Source organism: Fulvia fulva, chromosome 2 (genome assembly GCF_020509005.1).
Source record: "Fulvia fulva chromosome 2, complete sequence".
NCBI lineage: Eukaryota > Fungi > Ascomycota > Dothideomycetes > Mycosphaerellales > Mycosphaerellaceae > Fulvia > Fulvia fulva.
The window spans coordinates 52,826-77,579 of record NC_063013.1 but is presented as its reverse complement, the minus strand read 5'-3'; the positions used below and the strand labels follow the sequence as shown (position 1 = coordinate 77,579).

General features: G+C 54.1%; 8 protein-coding genes across 8 annotated transcripts; 5 read left to right on the top strand and 3 right to left on the bottom strand.

The window, feature by feature from the left end:
* Positions 1-1,093: 1,093 nt before the first annotated feature.
* Positions 1,094-2,161, bottom strand: CLAFUR5_02328 (uncharacterized protein; the record flags this gene model as incomplete). Its single annotated transcript, XM_047901476.1, has 1 exon — positions 1,094-2,161. The coding sequence occupies one exon, from the start codon at positions 2,159-2,161 to the stop codon at positions 1,094-1,096; it is 1,068 nt and encodes a 355-aa protein (XP_047758063.1).
* Positions 2,162-4,265: 2,104 nt separating this feature from the next.
* CLAFUR5_02327 (uncharacterized protein) lies at positions 4,266-5,303 on the top strand (the record flags this gene model as incomplete). The annotated part of the gene is made up of 1 exon (XM_047901475.1): positions 4,266-5,303. One exon carries the CDS (start codon positions 4,266-4,268, stop codon positions 5,301-5,303), a length of 1,038 nt encoding a protein of 345 aa, XP_047758068.1.
* A 72-nt stretch (positions 5,304-5,375) lies between these two features.
* Positions 5,376-5,981, top strand: CLAFUR5_02326 (uncharacterized protein; the record flags this gene model as incomplete). Its single annotated transcript, XM_047901474.1, has 1 exon — positions 5,376-5,981. The coding sequence occupies one exon, from the start codon at positions 5,376-5,378 to the stop codon at positions 5,979-5,981; it is 606 nt and encodes a 201-aa protein (XP_047758086.1).
* Positions 5,982-7,215: 1,234 nt separating this feature from the next.
* CLAFUR5_02325 (Alpha-amylase) lies at positions 7,216-9,210 on the top strand (the record flags this gene model as incomplete). Its single annotated transcript, XM_047901473.1, has 2 exons — positions 7,216-7,741; positions 7,793-9,210. The coding sequence occupies 2 exons, from the start codon at positions 7,216-7,218 to the stop codon at positions 9,208-9,210; spliced, it is 1,944 nt and encodes a 647-aa protein (XP_047758083.1).
* A 1,947-nt stretch (positions 9,211-11,157) lies between these two features.
* On the top strand, positions 11,158-11,487 carry CLAFUR5_02324 (uncharacterized protein; the record flags this gene model as incomplete). The annotated part of the gene is made up of 2 exons (XM_047901472.1): positions 11,158-11,329; positions 11,381-11,487. The coding sequence occupies 2 exons, from the start codon at positions 11,158-11,160 to the stop codon at positions 11,485-11,487; spliced, it is 279 nt and encodes a 92-aa protein (XP_047758067.1).
* An 859-nt stretch (positions 11,488-12,346) lies between these two features.
* CLAFUR5_02323 (uncharacterized protein) lies at positions 12,347-21,423 on the bottom strand (the record flags this gene model as incomplete). The annotated part of the gene is made up of 2 exons (XM_047901471.1): positions 12,347-21,225; positions 21,360-21,423. The coding sequence occupies 2 exons, from the start codon at positions 21,421-21,423 to the stop codon at positions 12,347-12,349; spliced, it is 8,943 nt and encodes a 2,980-aa protein (XP_047758072.1).
* A 373-nt stretch (positions 21,424-21,796) lies between these two features.
* CLAFUR5_02322 (Microfibrillar-associated protein 1) lies at positions 21,797-22,945 on the bottom strand (the record flags this gene model as incomplete). Its single annotated transcript, XM_047901470.1, has 1 exon — positions 21,797-22,945. One exon carries the CDS (start codon positions 22,943-22,945, stop codon positions 21,797-21,799), a length of 1,149 nt encoding a protein of 382 aa, XP_047758090.1.
* A 638-nt stretch (positions 22,946-23,583) lies between these two features.
* On the top strand, positions 23,584-24,447 carry CLAFUR5_02321 (Acetylxylan esterase; the record flags this gene model as incomplete). The annotated part of the gene is made up of 1 exon (XM_047901469.1): positions 23,584-24,447. The coding sequence occupies one exon, from the start codon at positions 23,584-23,586 to the stop codon at positions 24,445-24,447; it is 864 nt and encodes a 287-aa protein (XP_047758088.1).
* Positions 24,448-24,754: the final 307 nt, after the last annotated feature.

Genomic DNA, 24,754 nt, shown 5'->3' with positions numbered 1-24,754 from the left:
CTTGCTTGATCGGCAGGGCCTGCCTGTCGCGAATGGAGACACTCAACAGCCGCTCCTTCTTAGCGCGAAGGGCGACCACGGGGTTGGCATATGGACCATTAGAACGCTGATGTCGTCGGCGAGCTTTGCATAGGTGCCTAAGATCAGCCATCACCTTGTCGATTTTGACTTGACTGAGTCTGATCTCTTCTCTCAAATCCCTAATCGCCGGCTCCGTAGTCCGCCGAACTCGTTCGGCTCGTGTCAATCCGACGAGTAAAGGAATGGAGACAATCGGCTCTGTCTCCTGTCGGTCTGAGGCTAGGGTGTTGTTCGAGACCGTGCTCGGCACTTTCGCGGGGTCATTGGACTTCTCTTCGGTACCGCTTCGTGGTGGTCGAGTTTGACTATGTAGTAACGAGCCGCTCGTTTTGTCGTATCTACCGAGACGAACCAAGCGATGCTGGACCTTGCCGACACTGGCTCACTCGCTTCTGTCGCTGTGAAGGTACTCAAAGCTCGGTTCCCTATGACTGCATGTGTAACAGCAGAGTGTTGCAAGTAGCTCCCAGGTGGGCTGAGAGCCTCTAATCCTCCAGTATCTAAGGTACTGTGATACCTCGCGATAGACTCGAGAGTTCGGCTTTCGACCGCAAGGGCATACCCTCCAGCCTATGTGGCATATTTGTTGTCGAGCTAAAGTTTCTGCAGACCTAAGAAAATACGCTAAGCGATCATTGTTTCGCCCGTGCTTTTTTCTCGACCGGGTTGGGATGCACCTTAGACACCTTACTCACAGACCACTTGTTTGCATGTTCATTGTCGTGTCTTTGTCCTGATGATGACCCTGTGCTGTGGCGGCGTGCAGTTTTGGCAGTATTCATGCTCAATCTTAACATCTTGGCATCCAGCAGCCAGAAGCTGAGTGAGGTACCTGTCGGGGAGCATAAGCTGGATGGGGCATAAAAAGATTTTCAATTGACGAGGCGTGACTCCAACCTACCATTTAGATACCTGTCGTGCAGCTGAAGTGAGACTTCACCGAGGGTCATCTACTTTCGTAAACCACGCAACAACGTTGGTCGGACGAATTCGACAGCGCGTAACACACAGTCTAGTATATGCTCCGTGGTGGGGGCACTCCTAGTACCCGATAGTGTTCAAGCCATCGCTCTTGCTCTTCAGCCCTAGTCACCAATCTTTCTGCTTCCAATCGCTGAATAACATCTCGTCGCGCAGGTTCAGGCTCTACGCAGGACAAGGCGCTCCTCACGGATGCACTGGTGACTATATCTACCACCTCAGCTGGTGGCTCGACCTTGACTGCGGGAGATCTCATTGGGTCTACGCTTTGAAGCCACTTGTGAACATTTGGCCACTTCTCTGCAGCAATAGTGCCGTCAAAGCCGCGTTGTTCGGATCCCATAGACTCTGTAAAGCCATCATTGGCGTGGTCTAAGATGCCGAACAAGTCCCTCTCCTCTGCGTCTGCAGCTTTCTTTGCAAGGGCCTCATTCTGAAGTTCACGAGATCGTGTCTCGCTTGCTCGGATCCGGTCATTGGCGTCCCTTATTCTGGCTAAGAACCGCCTATCGAAGGCATCATCCGGACTTTGCACGTCAGGAGCATCATAAACGTAGGGATCCTCCCGGTACGTAAGAAGATAACGTTGACGATTTTGTCTGTATGTCTTCGGCAGTCCGAATTCCAACCAATTTTGAGCTTCTTCCACATCTTTGCGACCAGATGACAGAGCTTGAGGTAATGTCTGTTCCTCCTGGAGGACCACCTTGGCGGAATTGCCGGATGCATTTGCCGAAATGGGCGTTTTGATAGCGAATGGATCCGGGGGAAGCTCGTCCTGCGAGACCAGAAGAGGCTCGACAGCAGCGTAGAACTCCTGCATCAGCTCGCCGTGGGTCTCTTGCCGTAACGCAGACTCCCGACCTGGCTTCAGGTACACTTCTCCAGTGACATCGTCCCTTACTGTTAGGCCAGGTCCAGCTCCGCCGCTCATAACTGGCAGCTTCCATAGAGGACTCCTGCTACGGTCCGCCACAGAACGGAGCCACTGTCGGACCATTCGTGGTACTACCACTTCCTCAGGACCTTGATCGAGGTTGTTGATAAATCCTGGTACCGCTCGAAATAAGCGTGGCTCTCCTTCAGCCTGCGTCGCCATTGCCGCAGCGAGCCTTGCCTCTAGCTCGTGCATCTGGCCGAGAAGATCCTGTTTCCGCAGAGTGTGAACATGAAGGAACCTCTCAAACTTGGCTCGAAGACATGTAGCTTCATCGGCGTAGGGTGTAAGCACACCTGGCGGTTTGTGTCTGGCTTTGCTCTTGTATATATGCCTCAAGCCCAGGGACTACGGACCTCCTACTTGGGCAAGTCGGCACAGTACCTAGTATAGAAGGTCATCCCCAGTGCAGTCGCAAGAGCCCGCGAATCAGTACCAGCGCACAAGGGCATTCGACCCGGAAACGAGCCGAACTACCGGGCAAGGGACGAACAGCTAGCAACACAATGGGAAGGTGAGAAATCGTTTGTAGAGCAACTATGGAAAGAGAGGTGGAACAACCAGGTTGTAGGGCATAGTAGACGCCCTCAGCCAGCGGGACAACCTAAGGAATGGTCAGCTACGAAATCCGCGGTCAAGCACCCCCCGAAGCTCATCCACTACCGCCTTACGAGGGCACAGAGTAGCATAGCAACCCAACTGCGAAGCGAACACATCGGCCTCCAGGCGTACCTATCATGGAGGAAGGTTCCAGGATACACGAATACTAGCTGCCCCTGCGGCTATCGATCCCAGAACGTACGGCACGCACTCCTCGTCTGTCCGAGGTGGTCGCTAGGAAGGGGGGAGTGGATGGCAAAGGCGAGGAACCGGACGATTGGGGCACTTCTTAACAACGCTGAGGACCTACGGCGCATTACGAACTGGATACTGGAGAAGGGCTGGCTAGAACAGTACCGCCTAGTAGGAGCAGTGCAGGAAGAGAGGACACGACGCAGCGCGACGAGACCGGCTAGGAGCGGGGGCTAACGGGGTAGTGACATGGACTACGCACGTTCAGAGGGAAAGCTAATCTAGACAAGGAGTAGTCGGGGGCGGGAAGGGTTTTCACCTATTCGGGTTTCCCTTTGTACATAACAATAGATATATACCTGCATAGGCCGGATAGGGTCCTAGAACAGGGGAATGACAAATCTATCTATATATGCCTCAAGTCACCCATCACCCGGTCTATATCTCCTGATTGGACTTGGTTTTCTGTCTCATATCGACCATCAATGATGCGACGTGTCGTCGAATCCGCTCAGCTTGCAACAAGCTGACAAGTAGAGCCACGAACGACGGTGGCTGTGTCTCTGTCCGATCTGACGCAAATGTTTCGAATGAGACATCGCTTTGAGCGTCATCGACATAATATGTGTGAGTATGAGATTCTGGTGTCGATACGGCCTTCGGTTGTCGTTGAGCAGCCCGACCTTTTCGTGACACGGTGCGGTAGGCCTTATCGCCTCTTCTCCATGTGTCTTTGTTACACTGTAGACGTTTGGGCAGGCTTCTACCCCTCTTGTATATCCTCCAGAGTAGACGGTGACCTAGTCTGGCTGCAGGTGAGGTCAATTTTGCCGCAAAATTGGGAAGGGCTCGAAATGCCCTACGACAAGCTCGAGTGGACATCTGAGGTAACCCAACGAGATATACAGCAGTTGTGGTGTTGCACATGTATGTTGTAAAGGCTATCTGCCAATAAATTTGTGATGCGAGGACAGCTTTACGCTGGGCATTGTTTGACCTGTGCTTTGTTCGACATCCGCATTCGGATTCACCGAGCGATTGTCAGTGTGCATGTCTACAGATCACGCATTGACACTTATGTCGCTGACTGTATGCTCTTTTCCGCATTGTGCCGAGTGGCTTGGCGCCGTGCGGTCGCTGTAGCCAGGCCGCATGTGCAAGCGTCGAAAAGGAAGCATTCACCCACGACGCCGATACGCCCATCTTGGCTAGCGCAGGATCTTGGCAGCGACGTCTCCACCTTGTTTGACATGTATCTTGTGTGGCACACTTTGGCAGAACAGCGCCAGCACACCTTCGCAAAGCTTCCGATCCTGTGTCACACACATCAACCACATTGCTTCGGAGGAAGTGTGCGCTCGTCCAAGTCTACACATATCGGCTGAAGCCCAGTGGCACATTCAACTGCGAATGTGCGGCTCTGACAAAGGTGCATGATCATCGACACGCACTTCCGTCCGAGGATCACTAAAAAATGGCCAACCTCCCAGGCCACGGGCTCCCTGGACCACCACCGCCGAACAGTCTACCAGCATTCCTAGTGCCCGACTCGAGTTCCAAACTGCCTATCGACTTCCTCACTAACTCGCCCGTTGACTCCGCAACAAGTGACGACGATGGCGCCACAGATCCAACCAGACATCGCGATTTTGCCGATACCGACGAGTCCGCCAATGAGCATTTCCTAGCTGAAGAGCAGGAGGACCTCAACAGATTCCTCGAATTATGCTCCAAAGAGATGCAGAAGTGGCCAGGCAAGTTCCAGATCGCAGAAGACATCCTTAAGGCAGAGACCGCAATCACCAACAAGCCAGAGGAGACTATTGCATCCGAGGAGGAGCGGTTCCTCAAACACATGCGTACAGCCTGTCATCGACACGGCGTCAGCTTTCCAAAGGACATGATGGTGGAGGTCTATCAAAAGGCTCGAGTCGTCGCCAGAAACCCCAAGATCGCGGGTGCCACATTGGCAGAGATGAAGGCGCTTTGCGCATTCCTCGATCCCATCTCCTCATTCTACTACGCCGAGACTCGGGGAAAGATGTTCGGCAGTGACCTGTGGTCCAGCGATCCAGACCAGAACAGGAAGCGATATGCACCCTGGACTTTTGCTTGGTCTCCAGTCATCGAGAGACTTGGTGACCAAAACAGAATCATTGGAGGAACACGCATTCCAAGTACCATTCATGATCTCATTGGCAAGGTGTATTTGTGGCTGATCCTTTCTTGCGACCGCTTCTCCGGCAGGCTTCGAGTGATCCGAGTTATATCCAAGCATGGGGTAGGAGGAGTAGAGGCGTTACGCAAGGGAGAGCAGCACCGAAGCTATGCTCGACTCAACATCCTTGGCTCAGCCACCGAGTCTGATCCCCCTCTCACATATGGTCCTTTCAAGGTGCGGCCAATCGCAGCGAAGTACCCCCGGATGGACAAGGATTCGATGCTGGACCTTATGGTAGACAACAGGAGCCTGAGCGACTTGTGGTGCTGCACTGGGCTCAAAGTACCCTAAGCAAATCGGGCAGCTATCATGAAAGCTGTCGGTTTGCTGTCAGATCGCAGCCAACTTCAGGACAGCCCTACCATGGCAGAGAACGTCTTCGTCGGTAGACCTTCGATTCGAGCAACTCCCAAGTACACTCACGTCAAAGTACCGGAGTTCATTGTCCCAAGAGCGCCCGAGAAGTCCTACAGAGAGCTCGAAGCAGAATTTCTCGATCGCGCTGCGGCGATGGGCAGAGACATCTGCGTCAAACACAAGAACACTCGCAATACCCTTGAGCGTGTTGAGTACGACGATGATGGCCCGTGGGACCCGGCAGCGGCCATCGTGGCTGGAGACGAGGTGCTTCTAGCATCTGATGTGGAGCAAACGACCAACCACAAAGAAGACGATACCGTGGCAGGAGCTTCTGAAGATGGAAGCAAAAAGGAAAACAGCACCCAGCGGCCCAGTCAGCAGACAGTCAACCCCAAGAGCTCTCAACTCACATCTGCACGCCGTGGTCGAAAGCGTAGCGCGTCCGCGGACTCCAGTGATCAAGATACCAAGCGCGTCAAGCCGTCACCGTCCGATAGGGCCAGCGTGGCTGATGAGGCATTGGTCACTTCCTTCGAAGCACCAGATGGGGCTACGGCAACGACAGGCCTTTCCAAGCAGATCCCTGCTATCAAAATCGGCGACAACTGAGCGCGCCACATCTTTGGAGCCCGCGCTGACCTACTCAGAATCTCAGAAAGCTCGGCAGCTTCACTGATCATGTCTGAGCGTAGGGTTCTGGGTTTCCTGGTCTGACGACACAACTTTAGAATACGCTTGCCTCCGGCTGCTCTCTGTCGCGGGAATGGATACGGCGTTCTCTCATGGCTTTTCTTTCTTACAGAACTTTGGAATACACTTGCCGACGGCTGCTCCCTGCTACCGACATAGGTCTGGCGGCGTCTCTTGACCTTTTTTCTTACACTGCTTGATCATTCCGGACTCCAGCGGAGGTCGACAAAGCGTTGGCGATGAAATTGGATGTTGCTACAGATTCAGACTGTACAGGATACTGCTACTGCAAGCGCAGCGTGATACCAGGAGCGAAGACACCCCAAATGGCGCGTTGATTGATGGGCGCCTACGATGTGTAATTAGCACGAAGAAAAGTCTTGATACAAATGGTCACCCTTTCTATTCTCTGTAGTGCCGACAGCATCTTCGATGCTGTCGACAGCCCCTTTGGAGCTTGCTAACACCGATGCAGCAGCGCAAGCACTGCCCGCGGCTTACGGCGATACCACAATGACATTTCATTACAGCCAGCTCATCCACAGGCATCACGTGCCGTACTTTGTCTGTATTCAGATTGACTCGTGCGACTTTAGCCGGACTTACATAGACTGGTAGTGGTAATTCGATGTCGTGTCACTTTGTGCTCATGCCGACGGAAGCGGATATGTCCGGTCGTCGCGAATGCTCATCGGTCCTCGCAGGCTGCCTAGACCGTCATTCCTGACAATGAGGGCAGGAGCAGTCGTATTAGGCCTATGAAGTTCATGTTGACGTTTGCAGGAGGAAACCTCAAGGCAAGAAGAGAAGACAATAAGGATGTCCCTCGGTATCGGTCTCGTGTTGCTTGGCGCGGAGTTGATTCCGCTCAATGCTGACAACCACTTTGCAGTCTTCTCGTTACACATTACGAAGTTGCTAACGATATGCTATTGGTCTGGCAGCTACTATTTGAGCTCGTTCAGCGATCGTATCAGATTTATGGCCCTGCGGATCCTCCAAGCCTCTCCTCGCCTGCTTGTGGGTCAAGAAGTCGGTGTCACCATGGCTAAAACTGCCATCTCCACTACCTGAGGAGGCAGTATGCATATGAGTAGGTCCAGGAGCTCTCATTAGTTCATCGATTCGATCCTACCATAGGTCTGCTTCAACGATGTCCTGGCTCGAGCGAGGCATCAAAAGGCTACGCGACGAAGTGTCACCTCCCAGTCAAGCGCCGGTACAGCAGCCCGCGCCATCTTCCTGGCCAGAACCGTCACCAGATTACCCCACGCCCGAGAACAAGTTGTTCTTCCAAGCCTTTGAATGGCATACGAAATCGAATCCCCCACCACCGCACGAAACACACTCCCACGATTCGCACTGGAGCCGTCTGGGACGGATTCTACCAGGTCTCGCAGATCTGGGCGTGACATCTGTATGGCTACCTCCGGGATGTAAGGCGAACTCGCCGCAGGGCAATGGATACGACTGCTATGATCTGTGGGATCTGGGAGAGTTCGATCAGAAGTGGACGCGAAGCACGAAATGGGGTTCAAGAGAAGAATTGCACGATCTTGTTCAGATAGCGCGAAGGTGCGGATATGGTGGTGTTGACATAGTCTGGGACACAATCCTGAATCATAAGACGGCAGGAGATGCTATAGATGAAGCTTGGGCTGTGGAGGTGGACAAGGAAGGTGCGAACACAATGACAAGAGGCAGTCGCCCCAAGTGCTGACAAATAGCAGACAGACGAGTGGAAACATGTGCGCCACGTAAGATCGAAGCTTGGCTTAAGTATGACTTTCCAGGTCGAGAACGAGAGGGCATGAAGTACTCTCCTTTGAAGTGGAAAGCAGAACACTTCAATGGCACAGACTGGGACCAGCGAGCACAACTGAATGCCATATACAAGTTGATTGACGACCCAGCGACATATCCCAAGCCGAGTCGCGAGCAGATGCCCATACCGTCGAAACCGAACCAAGGGTTCAATCGACTGGCACGACTCGCAGACGCAGTCTCAAATGCCATCTCGGACAGGCCTGCGCCATCCAAGCGACCAGGCAAAGGCTGGTGTGATGATGTGGATGACATGCACGGCAACTACGACTATCTCATCTTCTCCAACGTCTACTACCTCCACCCCGAAGTGCGCCACGACGTCTTGCAATGGGGAGAGTGGATGATTCAGGACACTGGCATCCATGGCTTCAGGTTAGACGCTGCTCAGCACTTCTCATGGAACTTCTGTCGGGAATGGATCGCTAAAGTACAAGATGCAAGTCGCAGAGTACACGGCAAGGATGCCTTCGTCGTCGGCGAAGTCTGGTCAGGCGAAGTAAGCCGGCAACTCAAATGGCTAGACTGGGTCACGCCTCCCGGTTTCCCAGTAACGGCACACGCTTTCGATGCCCCTCTACTCTACAGCTTCTCGCGCATCTCCGAGGACGTACAAAGGAACAGTAAGAACGCCGATCTCCGCACCCTTCTCCACGGCCCAGGCAATCGCGACCATCAAGCTCTCGTCGCAGTTCGCCCGCATCAAGCGATCACAGTCGTCACAAACCACGACACGCAACCAGGACAAGCGAGCGCAGTTCCCATGGATGGCAGCCTCAAAGCTCTCTTCTACGCTTTCATCTTCCTCCGCCGTGAAGGTCACCCTTGCGTCTTTTGGGGCGATCTCTATGGCACCTTAGGCCCACTGTCTGAAGGTCCGGCATGCCAGAGTCCAATCATTAACACATCAGCCCAAGAGCGAGCTTCATCTGGCATCGGCTCAAGAACCACGAGACGTCTACTCCCCTCTCTCATGCTGGCGCGAAAACTCTTCGCATACGGCCAACAAGTCGATTACTTCGATAGCATGTCCTGCATCGGCTGGACCAGAGCGGGGACGCATGATAAGCCCGGGTGCGTGGTGATTATGAGTATTGGGCCCCCGAATAAGTGGACGATCAAGAAGATGATGGCAGGCAGGCCGGGAGAGAAGTGGGTGGATTTATTGAGTGAGAGGGAGGGAAGGCCGGAAGTTGTGATTGATGAGATGGGATGTGGGGTGTTTGCGTGTAGGGGCAGGAGTGTGAGTGTTTATGTAAGTGAGGGTTGTGGAGAGGTTGAGAGGTTTCCGGTGGAGTTTGACGGGGATGTTTATGAGCAATGATTGGCCCTTCTAGCGATCCAAGCCGCAAGCAATAACCAAACGCTGCGTTCCGTCTCATTAATCATCCACTATGGGATTTGCATACGGTAACGACCCCCCGGGTGGTACCACCACTTCATCTCTGGTTCCTTCTTGTACATAGAGTCGACCTTCAAGAACTCCTTGACGCGCTCCGGCATCAGGAAGGCGCGGTCCTCGTCGGTAGATGGCATGCGCAGAGCCGCCTCAAATAAGCTCGACTGTATCGGTGCGGCCTTACTGCTAAGCTACACGCCCGCGCGTTCAAGCAAAGGCCTGTGCTTGAATAATAAGTCGAAGCGCTCGGCGGTAATCAACTTTGTCACCTGCCCTCGATGGCACGGCGCAAAAGTCATCCAACTCCACGTGGGCGAGCACCGGTTGTGCACTATCGCAACAGGTCAGGAGAAGATGCGCAAGTCAGGATGAGCTACTTGGCCGTCGCAAAGTCTGGCCAAGCCAAGATCTTCACCGATAGAGCAGCAGGTAATGTGCACAAGATGTGCTTATCGCAGTCACCCCACCCGCTCAAAGTAGTCTCGTGTGCTGAACGACTAGTCTCACTGGGTCCCAAGCAAGCGCACACAGGTGGAAGAGGTTCAAAGACTCTAAAGGTTTGCACGAGGCTAGGAGGTATGGTGCCATGAATCGTGATGACTTCAATCTCAGCTGCGCCAACACGACAGCGGCACCTCTAGAACACAAGCTTTTGATCATGCGAGGATACGAGGACCAGCCCCGTCCCAAAGGAAGAGCTCTTCTGAACCACTGGTGCGGGACGTATTGCGTCCATCAGGTGCTCAAGGCTGTAAACACAGTAACGTACCGTGTGTACCGCGAGTCTGGAATGCTGCAGAAGATAATAAGTGGCTCCTACTCACTACGGCCGAATCTCCCAGCATGTGGTGTGCAATCGAGCGGGATGAACGGGCTCGCCTTGCTAACGAGGCGCTGCGGCAGTGTCTACTACAAGACCCAAGCATCTCCAGCATGCACGACAGAGGGCATTCCGTTGGTGAGCAACAGTCGACACGTGGATGTGCTAAACGAGCAGCTGCTGTGCACTACCTCCTAAATCAGACCGCTGCTATCGCTCGGTGTTGGTGTTGAAGTGAAGCCACCAATCCGAGCTTGCGAGCCAAGAAAGCTTGCTGGTCACCTGACCAAGCTTTCTCGAGGAGCGTCCGATTTAGGAGGTAGGCTGTGCAGCGGTGTGAAGTGCAGATGGTGGTGTTCAGTACTCAGCTGAGAGACGTGTGCACAGCAAAGAGCAAAGATAGGAACTCCCACTCCGAAGACAATGGCTGACAGTCGACAGGTTCATTGGCTGTGAAGAAAGCATATCAAAGCTATGACTTCCACTTGTGGGAAGGAGCTGTGCGCCACGTGGGCGGGTGGGAGCGCAAGTGAAAGTCAATCTTTGCGATCGTGCAAAGCTTGGCGAGCTTGGCCGCGAGTCTCGGGTGGTCTGCGCAAGCCATCGCATACAATATGCGTAGGGCTGATAGACAAGACCTGCGATTCGTCGAAACAGCATCTAGGGCACCGCACGTTCTTCCACGTGCACATGCAGCATGCAATTTAACACGAACGCCATTCAGCAACGCCTCGAGACGCAGCGGACGAGAGCCTTGCACTCAGGTCAGACTTCCAACCCATCGCAGTCGGACACGCCGCAGTCGGACACGCCTGTTGTTGAGATCGTGTGTAGAAACAATTGCAGAGGCAGCGGTGTTCTCTTGGAGGATATAAGGCAGGTCGATTTACTCCCAATATCGATTATCCAGCAACACAACAGTCAACACAACAAGAACAACAATCAAGCAACCTCTTCAGCTTCTTATCATAACAACTCCACTACCTTCATCAACCATCTATAACATCTCCAAACTCACCACCAACCCCAACTCCACCAATCCCAACCCAAACATGAACTCCATCGCCCGCCAAGTCCCCAACCGCCTCTCCTCCTCCACCGGCATGTCGGAAACAAGCATCCACCCAGCCCACCGCTCCGGAGCAGCATCGCCCCAAAGCTCCTCATCCTCCCTCTCCGGCGCATCAAACTCATCCCGCTTCTCCAAGATCTCCCAAACTTTCAGCACATGATCCAGGGAATCAAAGAACAACCTCAAGACCTTCGCGGTCGGAGCTCCCTGGATTACTGGTGTGCCGACTGCGGAGACTTATCGCACGCAGGCTCCGCAGCAGGGGAGGAAGTCGAGTTCGTCCTTCCCTATTTTGGACGGAAAGTGTTAGATGTATCTGAGGCGGATTGGAGTATGGTGGGGTGGGATGTATAGCAAGGGCGCTATTTGGTGCAGTTTAGCAATGTGCATTTACAATGGATAACAGAGGTTTGGAGGAAGCATCGATTCAGTAAGCGCGCAACTCAGGAAATCGAATAGTCTAGCATTGAAACACACATCTTCAAACAAGTCACCAATGACAACCCTCATGACTCTCACTTGCTGCAATCTCCAATCCATGCCACCCGTCCTCTCTAACCCCCAGAAATTGATGGCATCCTGAGATCCCGCTTCACAGATTCGAAGCATCACGAGGTGAGGCCGGTGACAAAAGCTGCCAGGGAGTTTTGGCACAGCTACTGCGGACGGTGTCCCCCGCGCATACTGAACCACTCGCAGCAAGATAGTTGCGCGATCTTGACTTCGAGCAAAGGCCCAACTATTTGCATCGCAACGAAGCGCTCGAAGGCAATTGACTGAAATCGGCTCGCGCTTCATGTCCCGAACGTCATCTTTATTACAGTATCTTGTCCTCGCGAAGCCCGCTTGGATCTTCCGAACCGATGGAATCGAGAATCCAGCAGTGCTAGCTTGGTCAAGCCACAATCGAGCCGATATGGTATCGCCGTGATGATAGTGTACAATCAAAACAGTGGACGCAGGGAGTGCTGGTATGCCACATCTTGTTACAACCCCGGAATGCTATCATCGTACACATTCAAGCGCTCTTACTTTTACACACAAGCTCAAACGCACTTGCAGCCACATCAGGCTCGGGGTATCGTATCGTATCGCCGACGAACATCCCACAAACCAGACGCCCAATAACACCAACGTCACAAAACAACCCCTTTGCAACCAAGCTTCCCCTAAACATTCCCACCTTCCGCCTCCATCGGCGCCCGCCAAACCGCAATCTCCGGCAAGAAAGCACAATACCACCAAGCAGCAGCGCGATATCCACCCTTCCAAATCCCGTCTTCTTCTTTCCCAACGTCCCATATCTCTGCAATCCCCACGTCTTCCATCCACTGGAGCACCATTTCGATCTCCCATGCCCAGAGCTTGTCACCGTGAGATCTCTGGATGGAACTAGCGGTCGTACCAGGTCTGAAGACAATCAGATGTAGCACGCTACGTAGCACCATATCCCACACATCGTCAACCAGGTTGCCATGAATGTCAACCCAGAGCGGGATGCGGGTTCCAGATTCGCCGGGAACGGGCGCTGGCGCAAGTGGGACTGGCACGCCCACCATAAGGCCATGATCAAAAGAGTAAGCAGCAGTGCGCTTGTACTTGATGGGAAACCTCAGGTTCGTGACTTGCACACGTTTCGTCTCGTAGTTGGCACCGCCGTAGCCCCAAGGAGAAAGCTTTGGTCCAGACGCATCGAAGTCCCACTTCACTTCCGGCAGATCCATATCCATCTCGATGAGACCTTGGGCCGTCATGTTGGCGAGGACGAGATACTCAGGGTCAATGGCATGAGGCAATAGCTCGATACCTTGGTTGTTCTGGAGGGCATTGTTGATGTTGCGCCACGAATGAGCGACCGCACGGAGAAAGTTATGCTCGGGGAGCTCCGGCTTGGCCGGCCATCGTCGGAACTGTCGGAGGACCTCATCGTGGATATGGAAGTTGCGACCTGGGAGGTGGCGACCTTTCTTTTCTTGGATCAGAATCTTAGAGTCGACCATGGTGTTGGTGATCTGTGCGAGGACCTTGCCGCTGGCGACTTGCTTGAGCTTGCTGCCTGCGGCCACAGAGTTGTAGTTTGCTTGCTTTGTGAGTGCGACTGCTCGGACCCAGGATTGCAACAGAATGGTGTCATCCTTCTTGCCCTCGGTAGACTCCATCTCCATATCTAGTGGTATGCCATAGGTGTATCGTAAAGCCAAGTGTCTGCGGCCAAGATCGGTGTTGGTCGTGAAGTAGTCGTCTGCGTTCAGCTTGAACACCTGCGCTGGCTCTTCGATGAAGAAGTTCTCATTGGTCGCATCCCTTGATTCGAGCAGGAACGGAGCCTCTGGCGCCTCATCCTTCGGTGGTGCTGTCTGAAGCGGCGCAAGAGTGACCTCAGCCCATTCAAACAGTCTTGGCCAGTCCGTAGCGGTAAGGTTCTGGAAGTCGATCGCCGGAAGCTCATCTTTCTCGTACGCCTCAAGGAAAGGCTCAAGGAGTGCGTCGCGAAAGCGGTCGGCATCACCCTTGCGGAATCTTCGAAGATGACCCCAGCGGCGACGTAGAAACTCGCCGTCGTAGCGGTAGCTCAGTGCATGCGCAATGATGTTCCAATTGGGCCGATCCTGGTTGATGCCGCCACTCACAGCAGCCGCGAGTGCAAACGCAATGACGAGGCGATTGCCGTCTTTGAAGTCCTTCGAGCTCTTGCGGTCACGCTGCGGCGCAAGACCAATGTCAGCTTTCTTTCCCCGAGTTCGTGTTGCGGGCGGCGGTGTATCTCTCTCGACTCCCGGCATGAACTCAGGATCTGAGTCTCGATCATCTTCTTCCACATCCCGATGCTTGCGCTTGCGCGACGTATATTTGCGCTTGGGCTTGCCCGTGATCTTGGAGTATTCGAGAGTCTGACTTGGGCCAAGTCCAAGAACACCAGACTCACCAGGCGGAAGACCGAGCGACGCCAAACCAGGGACCTTGAGCCTAACAAGAGCCGTGGGCGCCGATACAGTGTCCATAACTGCCATGGCTTTGCGAGATTGCAGAGGTTGGTAAGTCACACGAGTGTGTCCCTTGTTCAAGGTGTGATTGATGAATGATCCACTCTTGATGGGAGTGACATTCACTTGCTCGAGCTGCTGCATCTCCCAATACCAGACACGATCAACCTCGTCGAAGAACTGATCGGTCTTGGTGCCGCTTTCGCCAAGCAAGGCAACACCTGGAATGGTCTGGGCATGTCTCAGAACGTCCCTGAGGTTGCAAACACCATTGTGCTTAGCTCGGCCATCGTCTTGCTCGAGCACACTGAACTCCGCGATCAGTCTGCCTTCGTCCAGAACGGGGTCCTCTCGAGGCACGAGCTCAGGCACCGGCTCGGTTGTTGGCGTCTCAGCCACAGGTCGTGGGCGTAGTCGTCGTGTTTCGGGCATCTGTTCGTCGACCACAATTGCGGCAGTGCTGAAAGTCCCCGTAAGCGCACTGAACGTCTGTTCCGGGTGCTGAAGCAATGCAGCAGCGCGTCGATGATGACGAGCTACATCGTCCAGAGTCATGCTTCCCTCGACATCACGAGGTCGGCGAGTCTTCTTACCCAGTCCCGAAGGACGCAGAGACTTCAAAGGCTTCCGAACAGCAGACTTGAGCGTAGAGTTGCGTGCTACCTTTGGCTTCGCCTTGGGCTTCTTGACAAGGTCTTTAGGCACCAAAGGCGAGCTAGGTATCCTTGACTCGGCCAGCTCCAGTGCGGCGTAGTCCAGGTCTGTCTGATCTGCCTCTGGCGCACCTTGCCCTGCAGGATCGTCCTGATCATCAACCTCCCACTCAGCATCGGCATCGGCATCAGCTTCTTCGCCGGTGATCATGGTGACATCCTCAGCATTTCGCCGAGCTTGCGAAGTCGAAGACTTTCGTCGCTTCCTCTGTACTGGGGGAGCGAGAGCCTTCGCTTTACGTTCGTACGCCAGAGCGTCACGATGTTGACGATACGAAAGCGCATCATTGAAGCCTTGTTCCTTTGCTTCACGATCTTCAGCTTCCGCCGCCTCTTTAGTTTGCTGCACCGCGAAAGACACCATTGGCTGACGACCGGTACCCGTGCCCCCAGAGCGTGTGTGACCACCTCCGTCGCCCTGCCAGTAGCGCCTCGCCGCTTTCGCCCTTCGCTCCTCGCTGATATCAGCTTCTGGAGGAAGATACACGAACGGATGCGCATCGATCATCTTCTTCTGCAAGTCCTTGACAAGCGGAGAAGACCTGTCGATACCAGGCTCAGTGAGGATGTGTCGTACAATGTCCTCACCATTCTTGACGAACTTGAGCACCATTCTCTTCAACTTCTTTTCGACGATCAAGTCTTGCACGAAAGCGTCAATCGTGCGTCGATCAGGCTCTTGACCATGAACTCGCTTCCAAACTGTTGCACTGACGTACCAAGGCTGGCCATCTCCAGGAAAGACGCCATTGCATGAACGGACTGCGTCAAGGATGATCTTGCGGCGTTCAGCTTTGATGCTGCCGCTGCCTCTCTTGGTGGCAGGTCTTGGTTTGGGCTTTGAGGAGTCTTCCATGAGGCTGACTGACGGGTCAAATGAATCCGGCTCTTGGTCGGTGGGGAGATCCTGCGCAGGACTGGCGTCATGGCCCGCGGCTGCCTCGACATCGATACCGACTGGGACGTCCGTCATCTCAATATCATGACCAGAGAGCGCAGCCACCGGCCCAGTTGACAGTCCACAGTCTGTCATGTCAACACCATCATTCATGCCAATATCGTTAACACCGTCAGAAGCGGAAGACGTAGTAGTGCCAAAGACGTCTGGTGCGCTTTCTGAATGCTTGGACGCAGCACGCTTGCGCTTCAAGGAAGGTGTCTGCGGCTGAGGTTCTGGCACATCTGTGGCAACCTCTGATGCACTTGACTGCTGAAGATCTGTCGCAGACGGCAAACCAGCTTCCTCTGCAGAAGCACTGGCAGAAGTCGCCATCGAACTCGGCCGACATCTCGGATGCGTCAAGACCTTCTTCAACATCGTCTCAGTCGTACGCCGTCTCCCATTCTTCGGCACACCATTGGCCTGCTGAGCTTCTCTCAGATCATTCACCACTTCTTCTCTGGGCTTGCTGTGCCGGAGAGCAATATCTGAGATCGCTCTAGAAAGGCGGTTAGACAGGTTGGGTTGGTTCGCAACAGGCTCAGGACGCCCTGCGTTGATTTTCTCCACTATCTCCGTCAGGGTATATCGTTGGACCAAACGGAACAAGTTGTCCATGGCGATGAGGTCGGGGTCGCCACTGAAGATCTCGTCATCGGGAGTGCCCTCGGGATAGTCTTTGTACTTGCTCTTGATAGTCGCTCTTTGATGCAATGGAGTGGATGTTGGCGTGGTGGTCGCAGGTGCTGCCGGTGTAGTCAGACCAATCTGCTTCGGGTCGGTTACTTGCGTGCCGTTGACGCTGGTAGGTACAGAAGAAGCTGCCGGATTGACATAGCCACTGTACGGCCTCACGATCTGCAGGCTGCTGGCCGCCGAGTAAGGTTTGACAATGTTGAGCGAGGACGGTGTTGTGCTCTTTGACAGCACACTGTTAGATACTGGTGTGCTCGGCGGTGCCATGCCCGGCGACTGAGCAGCTCCAGTAGAACGATGCGGAAGTGGCAGCTTCACAATCGTTGTCTCTTGAGGTTTCGGATTTCCTGGCAGACTGCTTCGGGTTGTCATAGCGGGCGTTGATGGAATCTTAGATCGTACAGTGACGCCATATCCAAGAACGCTCATCTTCCACTGCTGTGCACCAGGTCCACGAACCCCGGTCTTACCAGCATAGCCAGGTGGCGGTAGACCACGACCCCACCTGCCTTGGCCTCGGTGGTAGAAGTTCTCGTCAGGATGCTGATCAACATAGTCGGAGCTATAGGTTTGAGTGACGACTGCTGCCACGTGCTTGGAGTGATCGTAGTCGGCGCTTGGTGCATTGCCTGTTGAATGGAGTGCGGGAGAGGGTGCGACGACAGCTGGTTCTGGAGGGACTTGCTTGTCGGGCGTAGCATTATTGACAGTTGTTGACTCGTCGACCAACACCGCTGGAGCAACCTTCTGGCGTAAAGTGCTCGGAATAGGCTCCTTGCCAATCTGGAAGTCGCGAGGACCTCTAGCCCAACGACCCCCGCCACGATGGTGAAACTCTTCATCTGGATGCGCTTCCACATAGCGCTTGTTGAAAGTCTCCACGCTAGAGGTGTGGTAGGTCCGTGGGGGAGCGGGCTGCTTGGGAGCAGGTGGTGCCAGTACTGAAGCTGGAGGGGTGTTAGCATTCTCCAGATCAATCTGGCGATTGAGCTCGGCCATGCGCGCCTGAACTTCCTTTGGCTTGCGGCCTGGCTTTGCCATAAGTAACTTCAGCTCTTGTGCAGGAGTCAGGGCATCGCCGTATGGCGTGGCTAGAGGGATTGGTGCAGCTGGTTGCACTGGCGCATCTTCAATCGCAGCAGTCGGCATCGTAGCGCCGTCATTTCCAGTTGTTGGCTGAGCAGGCTGTTCTTGCGCTTCTGGTATCTGCACCAGGGTAGGTAGAGCACCGGGCACAACGGTGTCGGTACTCGCAGGAAGATTCGAAGCTGGGGCGTCAGGCGCAGAGACGGGAGGCAACTCGTCCGCTGGAGCTACTTCGTCTGATCGACTCATCGCTGACTGAGCCACCGGGTCTGCTCTTGCTGATCGGACAGGACGCTGTTGACGATCCACCGACTTCTGAGAGACAGGTGGTACCCACTCGTCAGTTGCATCAGAGTCCACATCAGATTCGGCATCTGATGGTGGCTCCAGATCTTGTGGCCTCCATCCGTTCATTGACGCTACAGTCTCGAACTCGTCATCAGATACCAAGTCTTGTAGTGGGATTGGAGTAGATGTCACTCGCTTGAGTTGGACTTCGCGGTCTGATGCTCGAGAGATGTTCTCATCCTGCTGACCATCGAGACCAAATGTGCTCGTACTAGGTTGCGGTGCCTCAGAGGGAGTCATATTGGATGCCATGGCTGCTGCCAATCCTCGGGCAGCCGCTTGTTGACGCTGCTCATACGAGTCAACTATGCGCGACACTCGCGGGTCCTGATGTGAGATGCTGTTTGCAGCATTGGCTGCTAATCGTGGTGATGAGCTGGCTCGAGATTGCATAGAAGAGCCTTGTTTAGCCGAGAAGACGGAGAACGCCGGAACTTGGGCTGGAGGATTCGGCTTCTGCTGTGGAGACTGAGATGGCGTGCGGCCAACGGATCGAGGAGGGCGAAGTTGTCGGCGCTTCGCAGGTGGCTCATCAGAGGGTGTCGCAGGAGTGATCACCTCGCTCGCAGAAGTTTGTAGTGGGTTCGGCGGCGGCATGGCTCGAGACTCGGAAGGAATTCCATGATCGACTGCGAGACTCGCTTGTGACCACTTGGGCCGCGAAGCATCTCTGTCCATTGATGGCGTTTGCACCGGTTCTTCTTCCTCTTCGTCTTCCTCCTCAGCCTCATCTTCCTCATCTTCCTCGTCTTCCTCGTCATCATCATCAGCCTCCTCCTCAGAGTCGCCTTGTCGGTAGGGCCTCTTCTTCTTCTTCTTTTGAAATTGGCCGATGAAGTATGTTCTCCTCTGGCTGGCTTTGGGCGCAAAGCGAGGCCGTTCCTCATAATGAAACCAGTCAAACTGTTTCAATTTGTCAGTCTTGAAGACCGCAATCAGCGCTCTGCGTGGTCGTCCAAGCTGAATGTAGTACTCGATCTTGGTCGTGCGGGCGCCGGGTGGATTGATGTAGACACCGGGCTTCTCGCGAGCCAGGATCTCCTCTTTGACCTCCGCCATACGGTCGGCGGGTAGGTCTGCGAGAGTGATGGCTCGTTCGTCAGTGCCTGGTGACGCATCGGACATTTGTGCAGCTTTCCTTGGGGTCTCCGCTGTGTTGCTGGAGTCGACTTCCTCAGCAGAGCGCTTTCTGCTTGCTCTCATCTCAACGAGGACCTGTCTCTCGGCCATCTTCTCTGCGATGTCGTCGAATTCATCGTACTCGGACTGCGGAACCTCACGTTGCTTGAGCACAGGTATGGCTGCTCTCTTGTCAAGCTGCCGTCGCTGATATGGACCGCGCTTCTGGTCCCTTGTTTTGGGAGGCGCCATGAGCTTTGCTTTGAAGGTAGGCTTCGGCGTTCGTGCAGGTTTTGGAGTGCTGTCCAATGGTAGCGCTTTAGCAGGTTGAGCATGAAGATCAGGTGTCACCCCAGCGCCACTGACCATAGCCGGGAGAGATCCATCAGGCTGCGACTCAGGTAAGCTAGCAGGCGATGATGTCGTTCTACCCGTGGTCGGTTTCCGCTTTGCCGCCACAGGAGCCTTCCTCTTTGGAGTACCGCCTGTGACCTCATCTGCTTCATCTTCGTGATCACTGATGGCCTCAACCTCGAACTGGATTCCTCTTCGACCTTCCAGCAGCGTTCCACGCCCATCCCGGCTCACCAGATCCTTTAGAAGAACCCTTGGAAAGCCCCACTCATCCAAAGCGGGTGAGACATCATCTGCTTTCTGCTTTCCTTTACCTGTTACAGCCTTTGGCTCGATAGCTTCGCCAGCTGCAACAGCCTTGTCGAAGTTGGGTCTGGTACGGTACCGATAATGTGAGAACTTTTCACGCACAGCAGTATCTCGGATGACCGCGAGATGCTTCAAATGAGCTGGCTGCGAATACTGGCCCACGTCAGTGAGTAGAAGCATACTCTGATCGATGGGTCTTCTCCAGCTTGGTCCAGAGACGCGAGTCCCAAGATCCATGGCACTGATGCCTGTTTGCCCGGCCTCACCAATGAGGCGGTGGAAGACGTTGACCAGAGGCAGGTCCGGGGTCCATTGCGGCTGTATGCGAGTGTCGCTTCTTTCGAGTGCATCAGCTTCATCTTCAATGGTCACCTGTCCTTCATCGTCGGCTGCGATGCTTTGGTGAGGTGGTACGTTGGAAGTGGTATTACCAGCGACACCGTTGACATCTGCCACGAAAGTGCCTTGCTCTGCCTCGTGATCGATCTCGCCAGCGGCATCTTCCATGCCACTGTCATCTTCGTCGCCATCAGAGTCTTCCATATTGATCTTCTGGCCTGGTTCGCTCGACCTCCATGTGACACGATCCTGGTCCGTTGGTTCCCGGAGTAGTTGAATAGCATGTGCAACACATTCGCGCTTGGTTCCAGCGATCCTGATGGGATTGCCATACTTGTCATGATACCGAGCAGTCATGCGGCGAATGAGACCAGACTCGGTAATCCGCTTCACACATCGCATCAAGACCTTCGTCTCCCATCTCCTACCACTAGTACCAAGCTGGAGTCGAAGGTCTTTCATGGCGATCATGCCTCGGTTCTCCTTGAGTGCGCGGATGGTGGTGTTGTACCAAGCATCGTAAAAGATGACTGGATTGCCGCCCTTCTCGGGGTCTGTCATGGGATGGTCGATCGATCGCAAGGGTTGCTCGCCAGTGGTCCATCTCTTCAGCTTCAGCACAGTCGTCTTCGCACCGGTACCTAGGACATGCTGTTTCACGATGTAGCCCTTCTCAGCTAGCATATCTGTCCGCTTTGGCACTGATCGCTTGTCCTGATCTGTCAGCTTGCCGGCGTATGGCTGAAGAATGCCTCGAGGTCCGGCAGCCGCCACCACGGAGAGGAGGACGAACTCCAAAGGCGGGATGCGCTTGTGGTCGATGCCATGGCCGGTGAGTGTCAGCCAGACTCGTTCTTCGGACACAAAGATGCGCTTGCCGTCCAGCTTCTGTCGGAATGGTGAAGAGCTTGGCGTGGCCTGGCTCGAATGATCTGCATTGGACTTCTTCACCTGTACGATGTCTACTTCAGGGTGCTTGCATAGCCATGTCAGGACAGTCTCGAAGAGCGAGTCATCGACAGTCGTCTTCTGGACGGGTGGTTTGGTGGAGAAGAGCAGATCATCATCGTCCTCGTTGCTGTCGGTGGATTCGGTCACGTGCGGATTCTTCTCATCGTAATACTTTTGCACAATTGTCGCAAATTGTGAAGCAGATAGACCTGACGATCAGATCAGTTGTGATTCTTCCGTTGCCCATCTTTCACATATGTCTGAGTGTACGACTCGAACATTGCCCACACTTGCCGTCACCGCCGCCATGTCGCTGGAAATGGAAGAAATTGTTGTCGCCTACCTTGTGTGCCGGTGAGCGCCACCTCATGGAGTAGTCGCTCAATCAGGTCATCGAAGCCGGCCATAATGGTCAATCATTGCGCGGTAGATGTGGTATCGCATTGGTGGATGTGGTGGTTGTGATATGACAGAGCAAATGCAAAAAGTGTTGGTGGTGAAGTGCAAGCTCGAACCTGCGAAATGTCCCCGCACTGTGTGGCGGAAGTGAGTGCACCGCTTCTAGCCAATCACGAAAGAGAAGGGCAGGATGGTGCAGTCGCAGGACATATGCACGATGAAATGGAATGAGAATTGTCGAGAGAAGTACTTACTGTGCTCGAAATGTATCTCACGAGCAAAGGCATGAGCTCATCATGGTGAGCGTGCTCCAGTGCCTCCGAGCGCCAACGCCAAGTCAAGACCATACCTTCAAACACCCTCACCACCACCAACCACTCATCAATCACGCCGCACCCTCTTCTCATCCCCTCCATCCCTCGGCCTCCGCTCGCCAATAGGCGCCGAATTTGCCCCAGTACTCTCCGGCCCTCCTCCTTCATCCGGTCGAAACCTCTCATCCAACCCATCAAACTCCCTCTTCTTCCCCTCAAACCGTCCCCAAGTACCCGTATCCTCACTCTTGAGATCCTTGTACTTGCTCCTCCCGCTCTTGCCCAGTTTCGTGCTATCCCGTATCCTCATGTACTCCGGCAGCACACCCTTATCCGCCGCCTCGTCCTGCAGACGATAGCCGGCCAGGTCGCGGTTGAGCGCTGCTTTGACTTCCTCATCTTGTTCTTCGTCGTTGTTGAAGAAGGCGCCCTTGTGGAAGTATTTCTGCATGTATTGCATCTTGCCCTTGCCTTCCTTCTCCTCGGCTTGCGCGGCGAGGTATTCCCGGTCTTCGGCTTCGCGTTCTTCTGCTGTCATGTTTCGTCTCCTCTCGATCTCTTCGCGCTCCTTCTCTTGTGCGATGAGTGCTTGACGATCCCGCCTCATGCGCTTCAGTTCCCTCAACTTCCACGCCGCGTGCTCTGCTTCGGGATCGAGACCGTCTGTATCGTCTACATCGTCCATGTCAGGAACATCATCGTCGTCCCAGTTCTTCTTCCCTGCTTTTCGCGCGGCTGCGTCGCGTTCCATCTGCATCTGCAGCATCTCATCGGCCTTTTCTTTCCGTATGCGCTCCATCTCTGCAGCTTGATCATCGACTGACCGAGTAGATTCTTGCTGGGCTCGTTTTGCTTTGGAGATGAATTTAGGCGCTAGCATCGGTCGTTTGGGCTCGTCGTCTGAGCTTTCTTCCTCTTCTGAGCTGCCTTCATCATCATCACTGCCATTATCGCCGTCCTCTTCGTCGGAGGACTCTGAGGCGGTTTCGAAGCCTTCTAGGTCGTCTTGTTTGCTTGCTTCGGGCGCCTTGGGGAGAGTTTGTGAGGGTGCTGATATCTTTGGGAAAGAGGTGACTTTTGGAGGAGGTGCTTTCGCTGGTGCTGGTGCCTCTTCTTCCGATTCGGATTCTTCGTCTGAGGCGGGCTCGTTTACATCGTATGGTCGCGCAAAGTATCGGGTGGGCCGCGCGGGCTGCTTGGTCATTTTGGGAGGCATGGCGGCGGTGTTGGTATAGTAGGAAGTGCGGAATGGCAGTGTTCAAGCTCGAAAGTCTTCAGATGTTCGATTGTTGATGTGTCAGCAAAGACTTCGGCGTGAGATCTCGCGTCGTCGCACTTTCTCCTCCGTGTCGCATCTTGCGCACTTCTTCCCTATGCCATCATCACACAACGAGGATACTCGTATACCATCCCGTACATCTTTCTACACCACGCCGTGACATGATATCGCGACTCATACTCCCACATGCCAATGGAAGAACGCCACTGGGAGGTGCCAACTCCGGCGCAGGTTCTTAATCGGGCCAAGATCGCCAACATGATTCTCAATACCTCATGCAGATGAGCTCGATGAGGTAATTGCATCTCCGAGGGACACAGACCGAGGCCTCGATGTCTGCCTCGGGGTACCAGCCTTTTCGAGCAGCAATCGGATCTATGCGGCCGTATGAAACCAGGTGTAAGTCCCACAACATCCCATTCCTTGTTTTTCTCTTCGGCCAAGACACATTCCAGGACTGTCAAACAAGCCGGAACCAGCAATCCCGTACTCAGAGTTCAGACAATCGCACAGCTACTCGAACATCACCCGCAGAGGGACACCGAGAGCAGGGAAGCAGATATCAAACCGCCGCCATGCTTCGCTCTTTATTATTACTCAGCCTGGGATTGCTCTCCACCGCTCAATTCACAAACAATCCCATAAGCAACGCCACAAGCTCGGACTGTCCCACCGAAAACGGCGCTCACATCATCGTTGCGCGAGCATCTGTCGAAGCGCTGGGCTATGGAATTATCGGCCAAGTCAAGGACAATGTGCTGAAGCAAGTGCCTGGCTCAACTGCTGAATTCGTCGTCTACCCAGCAACACTGAATGACTACTTCAACTCCGAAACCGACGGGGTCGTTGGCATGAGGAAACTGATCGATGCATACGTGGCAAAATGCGCCAACGCACCGCTCGTCCTGATGGGCTACTCTCAAGGCGCCCAGGTCACGGCCGACTCGCTGGTTGGTCAACAAGTCGCTGCGTTCCCGCCCAACAGCACCGTCAGCCAGCCTCTTCCAGACAGCACATTGGAAAGAGTGGCAGCGGCTGTGATCATGGGCGACCCGACCTCGAACCTGACTGAATCTTTCCATGTGGGAAACGCGACCAAGAATGGCATTTTTCCCAGAAAGAACGTAGCCAACTTCGAGGCCACCGGTCTCGCTTCGAGAATGAAGAGCTACTGCGACGAAGGCGACCCATACTGCGCATCCGGCAAGTTCTCAGAGATCTCGGTGCACCTGAGATATGTGCAAGAGTATGGCGCAGAGGCGACGCAGTTCGTGGTGGATCAGATCAAGGCGTACTATGAGAACGGCACGACTACCGCATCGAATGGAACATCGACTGGAGCACCAGCAGCGACATACACTGGATCAGCATCCAGCGCGCGTTACTCATCGGTGGCGGGAGTTGTGGCTTTGGGCGCAGTCGTCGCCTACTTGTTGTGATCAGCAGGCTTTCCGGGACCCACAGGACGCATCACGAATGTAAAATGTACATAAGCATAACTAGTGTAATGAACAGCTTACTGCAAGCAGACCATATGATCAGCTTCGATTGAACCAAGTAGATGTGAAGTCTGGTCAATCGTGCTTGAAGTCATTTGATAGCTAATGACGAATCAGAGATGACAGGAGATATCAAAGGTCGAGAAACACCACTCTGGTCCGATGTAAGCATCCTCAACCCTAGACACGAAATGTTTGTATGTCTAAGCTGACCTCGTGCTCTAAACCTCGTTCTAATGCACCAAGA